We start from the raw sequence: 6454 nt of genomic DNA, 5'->3' as shown, positions 1-6454 counted from the left end.
CTAATCTTTTTAAGAACTGCAGATCATACCAAGTTATACCAGCTTTTTGGCTAACAGGTCATTGGAAATCACCTTCTGGTGCAAAAATACTATTTTATGTTTGTCAAATGGTGCTTTTTTGTCATTTTTCATAGATTTAACAAAAGAAATGGGAACAATTTTTTTTTTTATTTCTGGAACAGGCTGCTGTTCCTCTCTTGGGTTAGGTGGGTTTTTTATGCTCAAATGATTAATATGTCAGCGTTAATTGCCCTAACACACAAAACCATTCCTCTGAAACTGCTCAGGCACAAGGACTGGTTGCTCAGGCACAAGGACTGGTCTGAAAATTTGTTAAAAACCTCCAGACTTCAAAAAAAAAAAAATTTAAAACAAGGAAGTCCTAGAAGGAAGTCTGGCTCCTTGGAAGCAAAATATAAAGAAATGAGGATAGTCTGAGACTTTTGCACAGTACTGTACTTTTACGTGACGGGTAAACCAGCATTGTCCAGCATGGGTGTAATTGGCTTCACATTAAAAAGCCTGAGCTGTGAACAGGAACACTTTCCCCTCACACACATCTCAGTCAATGCCAAACTGGGCCGGTTTGAACATTTTCTGTAACCAGACAGTGGTCATTCTTTCTCTCTCCCTGCTTTTCATTCTTGTTATCCTTGACTGAGACTGAGAGCTCGTTAGAGAACTTTTTCCACCCTGTGCCCATCCACCCCAATGAACCCACTGTGTTTGAAAACATTCAGCCCAGCAGAGGCGAGCAATGGGGGGAAGGCTCAGAAGAATTTGACTTTGGCTACAGCAGTTTGTCATTTAAATGGCATACAGTATATTAACCTGTGTGCGTGTGTGTGTATGTGTGCATGTGTCAGATAGCTCAAAAATCACACCCTTAAACTATGTTCAATCCTATAGCCGCAACCCTCCATGATATTTTTCCTTCCCCAGCCTCTCAAATTCTTGTTATATGAAGTTGGAAACCAGACAATGACAATAATATTTTCCTGTTCAATAGTTTTCCTCTTTTCCAGGCACATAAAGTACCTTAACCTTTCCTCTCATCTATGCAGTATCCCACACATTCCTATAATAATATATCATCACACTACCTTCTTTACATCTAAATCACTCCCCCCAATATATGCCCTACTCCGCCAAATTAAATTTACTGTATTTGTAATATTTGCTCCAAGTATAGGTCGATATTTAATCTTGTCAAGGGAAGCACAGCTTACGCAATCAACCCCCTACAACACAATCAGATTTACTTTCTGAGTGAAAGTGAATCTGATTGTGTTAACAATTTATTCAAAAGACCGAATCTTTAGTTTGAAGAAATTGAGATGATCTATTAAATTCGTAGATGAACGTGCAGGACAACGATTCTTCACTAAGCGATTGATTACATCATTGATATGTTCAGAGAAATGAGGGAGTGAGGGAGTATCCCTGTGAATGTGATAATGTCAGCAAGTGGCTCAAGTCATGCATCTGCAGAGATAAGGTTATACAGAAGACATCTGTCATACAGAAGTCAAAGATATCCCCCGTGTTCACTTTTCCCAGCAGCCTCGGACTCGCCCTGCCTGGAACGCCGTGGTGCTTTTAAATGTTTTAAAGAGACTCTGAGGGAGCCACAAGCTCACAGAGGAGATACTTCACATGCACCCTGCCTCACTGATAAGAAAGACAGTAAAAGTCAGCTGATTCACAGAAGGTGATATTCAAATTATTTTACTCAGACAAAGGGAGAAATGCTTAAAATATTTAGCAACTTATCTAATAGACCAGCATGTAGATCTGTTTAAAGACTTCAGTGTTAAACATAATCCAATATTTTATCCTCCTTATATATGCATGCTATATATTTGTTTGAGACATCTGGTGTTGTCATTGTGAAAATCAGGCTAACATGCAGTGGCTAATGTTATATAAATGCTTGCACTAACTGAATGTAACTAATTTATACCTCGCGGTAATGTCAGAAGGCTACTCAGTGACCACCCTAACATTTCATTGTTTCCCTTCTGTTTCATTTTGTTATTTAAAATTACTTTCAAGAATAATAATTTTGTTTTGCTGTCAAAATGATTATTGATGATTGTTTAATTTCTAGTAGAACACAGAGACAATATCAACACTCAATCAAGCAGCTAAGACATTAAGAAAAAACAAAAAAGCAAAGCAAAAAGAAGAATCCTTAAAATTTCAACATATATGCATAACCCTAAGTACTTAAAATTACAAAGTATAAAGTTACCTGAAAAAAGGTTTAAATATGAGTTTTTAGCTGCTTTTTAACAGACCGTCGAGTCCACAGATCTAAAGCTCAGTGGGAGAGAGTTCCAGAGTGTGGTGAAAAAGAAAAGTGCTACTGAAAACTAAAGATCTAGAGTCTGTGGGCCCACTGTTGCAAAAGCTCTGTCTCCTTTAGTTCTCAGCTTTGTATGCTGCACAGCCAGCATGACCTGATCACATGACCTTGGGAAATGTGTGGATGTAAAACTTTATTGATGCTCTTCTATGCGGAGCTCTGAAAGTAAAAATCAGAATCTTAGGTTAAAGTTAACGGGGAATCAGTTGAATTAGCAACTGAATTAGCAGCGGCGTGATGTGAGTACTTGGAAGACTTAGAAGCCTGCAGACATCCCAATGTTTTGTTTTTTTAAAGACAAGTGAGCAATGAATTACAATAATTCAGACATGATGAAATAAAGGCATGAATAACAGTAATTCTGAGCATGACACACTAAAGTGTGATTTGGAAATATTTCTTAAGTGATAAAAGCAAGAGAGCCCAGAGATTTAACATTAACACCCAAAGTAACAGCAGGAGGGGTTTAATGTTAGAGTTGCCCTGATTCCTGTACGCACCAGAACCGTTGTGGTATCTGTTCAATAACAAACCCAACACTCCACCTGTGCAATTACAAGACAAAGTCATTTTAAGAGCAAATGCAGTGATGTCATACATATGAGTGAGCTTGTTTGGTCTATGTGTGCACAGGTTTTGCTTTTCTGTGTTATTTGTGTCTCCTTGATGTCTGTCCTCATCTTTAGGTGGCCATTGCCCGTTTTGTCTGTTTTTTTTTTCTTTAGCTTGTGTCCAGTTTTTCATCTCTCTGTTTTATTTTGCTGCTCAAATCTCCTTTTTGTTTTTTTTTTTACTTTTGCATCTAACATTTACAGCTCTACATTTGAACTTTAAAAGAGTACTAATTAGGCAAAGGGCCTCTAAATTTTCCTTCAAAGTAAGTGACGAGAAGAGACCCCCAGTTTAAAAAAAAGTAGGTAACTGGGTAAAATCTAATTCTACAGCCTTAAACAACAAATAATAGCAATAAAATAATGTCTGAACCACAGAGAGCAGTACCCACTCAGTACTTTGGGGAACTGTGGTTTGCTGAGGTTCAGGTGTCAGACGTACGATAACCAGAAAGGAAGAGCTGAAAGCAGTTTTTTAGGCCATGACTCATGTGTGACCCTCTCCAAACATTACAGATCACAGCTCACACCCTGTATTTTCACATCCCAGCAAACTTGAGAGCATGCAGGAAAAAGGGAAGGGCCTAAATATTTGTGTATGGATATTTAAGAGATACTTAAGAGATGTATCCTACAAACACAAAGGAGTCTTCCTCTCTCTCTCTCTCTCTCTCTCTCTCACTTTGTATGTGTGTGGGGGTTTTTTTACATGACCTTTTACAAATACCGCCCCTCTCATCACCCTATGACTCGCTGACGCACTGAACACCCCATAAAAACAGGCTCTGCGTGCTTTTATTCACTTTTCAGTCGTTTTTCACTACCAAAAGCTTGTCAAAATGCCGATGTGCGGAGGGCTGACCGAGGAAAAGGAGGCTGATGAAGAAGTTCAGAACATCTGTGATGCAGTGAGTAGAAAAGAGAGATTTCACACTCACAACTTTGTGCACACACGGGGCCTGTGCTTCATGTTGATGGTATTGTCCTTGTTATTTAGATGAAGCCTCTCGCAGAGCAGAAAGCCGAGAGAAACTTCGAGGTTTTCATTGCACAGAGCTACAGAACACAGGTCGTAACTGGGACCAACTACTTCATTAAGGTAATGTTTGTAATGTGAGCTCAGTGGCAATACTACAAAGCTCTTCAATATAATGAAATATCATCAATAAGAGTACTGATGGTAGATAATCTGATCTCTCAAGTGAAAACTAAAGCAATGATCAGTGATTTTTTTCATTCTGTAGTTATGTTGTTTTATATTTATACGGAGGTTCATACAAAATTTTTTGACTTTCTAGTATGAAGTGTTACTCATCACTGCTGTTTCCAGCCAAATTTTGCTTAAATGTATTCAAAACTGGAGAGAAACCTGTTAAAGAAAATGAAAATCCATGTGCATTTCATACTGTCTCAGCCATGAACAGAAATCAACAAATGTTGTGTTTGTGAACACTAGAACCATCGTGCACTCTATATATGAAGATCTGGATTCTCCTTTCCACATGTTAGCATGTCGTTTGGCCCACAGCTGTGGCTTACATTACCACAGCTGTGATAAAATGATCAGGAGTACTTCTATGTGCACATTAAGCATCTCCTTTAACTTTCCTTGTTCTTCCTTGCAGGTCTATGTGGGAGATGAAGAATATGTTCACCTCCGTGTTTACGAGAAACTCCCGTGTGATGGAGAAGAGCTCGAGCTGACCGATCTGCAGCACCCCAAGAGTCAATATGACAGTATTGAGTACTTCTAATGGGACAATGAACCAACCAAAGCATCAGTGCCTACAGCCTGTACTCTCATTGTAATCCATTAATAACCTGCTGCTTCATGTGGGGAAAGTTTTCCTTATTTACATATAATAACATACTGCAGATAATGGAAGGCAAAGTGGACCAGTTAAATACAAGGTGGGTAAATAAATGAACCCGATTATTTTTCTGTTATTGTTTCTGATTTGTGAAATGCCTGCAGTTTCTGGAGCAGACTCTATTTCTTCATTTGTCACAGTGAAGCCAAACACACATCTCTTTCCTGATATGGACAATGTCTGCAGTAAAACTCAGCTGTAAGCATGTCTCCAGGCTCTAAATTGATTCATGGATTTTAGCACACAATATTATGTCTTTTCAAACTCACAAAATAATATTTACATTCTTTATATTCAGGTTTATATGGTTTGAATACTCCTTTCATGAGTTTTTGGAAGACATGTCTCCAGAGTGTTTTACAAAAATTAAAATTTCTCCAATCATGCACTTTTTCCCCCTTCAGCTAAAAAATTTGCAGACCTGTCATATTGATTTGGTTCAGGTCTGATTGCTTATCTAACATATTTTACATTCTTGTAGCAATAACCATGTGAGACTGAACTGTAAGTACTTTTCCCCCACATCCCATGTTCTTTAATGTTGGAGAGTTTATTATAGCATCATTTGGAGAGTTATATTTCATTTAGCATGGTGTCCTTTTTTAACGCATATCTGAAAGTGACCTAAAATAAAGCACAGTTCAGTCTGACCTGAGTCTAGAGTCCCTTATTGATTGAAATCAACTTTTTCTATTTTTAGGAGATAACAGAATTTCATTCCTTGTCTCAAAAAAATTCAAATTTATTCTTTTTTCTCCTGTGCTGAAACATTTCTGCCCTGATGGGAGTTGTCCAGTGCAGCACCGCCTCCATCCACAGGGCAGAAAGGGAATATTTATTGTAAGAACGGTGCCGTCCATCCAGTGAAGCTCTGCTGGCTTTCAGTGGCTAAAAGTACACATGAAAGGTGGTCAGTAGGTTGTAAGGAGTATTTTATTAGCAGACTTTACCATTAAGTCAGTGTTTGTTTGATTTTGTGACTGACGCTTCCCTTTGTTAATCATGTGCAATGTGATTTTTGTTGTTTGTTTTCTTTTTCAATTTACTGAGTGAGGCGTCGTACCAATTCATTTTTTAATTATTTTTAATTATCTTATTTATTTAAACATTACTTAAGTAATTTATCAATTATTAATTTATTTCATTCTTATTTTCATGTGTGTGACTCTACTGGTCCTGCAAAGAGTCAGCTATGTCATAAAGGTTATTAACACTGTGACATTATACATGTTACTGATTATTAATGAAAGAAAATAAAGAAAGTGTTTATGGACCGAGTTACTTGTGAGATCCACTGTTGAACACCTTACTGAAGATCTTCAGTGGTGGTTTGACTGCAGGTTCATGTGGGAGGATCCAGCTACCTTCATCTGCGGGTCTGGAAGAAGCTTCCATGTTATGGAGGAGAAGCTGTAGTTACTGGTGTGGAAGACCATCATGACAAAGATCCCATCCAACCTTTTTCTTTTTTTTCTTTTCTTTTCTTTTCTTTTCTTTTCTTTTCTTTTCTTTTTCTTTTCTTTTTTTTTTTTTTGCCTGTCCCATTTGGTTCTTTAGCCATCAGAATTATTGTCTGAAGGCCAAGATAGATGCCCAACCGATTT

At 37.8% G+C, this 6454-nt stretch overlaps 1 protein-coding gene across 1 annotated transcript; it reads left to right on the top strand.

Moving 5' to 3' along the window:
• The first annotated feature begins 3681 nt into the window (after positions 1-3681).
• LOC100697316 (cystatin-B-like) lies at positions 3682-5500 on the top strand. The gene is made up of 3 exons (XM_003439187.4): positions 3682-3887; positions 3977-4078; positions 4605-5500. Exons 1-3 carry the CDS (start codon positions 3819-3821, stop codon positions 4731-4733), a joined length of 300 nt encoding a protein of 99 aa, XP_003439235.1. The 5' UTR covers positions 3682-3818; the 3' UTR covers positions 4734-5500.
• The last annotated feature ends 954 nt before the right edge of the window (positions 5501-6454 follow it).

The sequence above is a fragment of the Oreochromis niloticus genome, linkage group LG9 (genome assembly GCF_001858045.2).
Source record: "Oreochromis niloticus isolate F11D_XX linkage group LG9, O_niloticus_UMD_NMBU, whole genome shotgun sequence".
Lineage (NCBI taxonomy): Eukaryota > Metazoa > Chordata > Actinopteri > Cichliformes > Cichlidae > Oreochromis > Oreochromis niloticus.
This window is presented reverse-complemented; position numbering and strand designations above follow the sequence as displayed.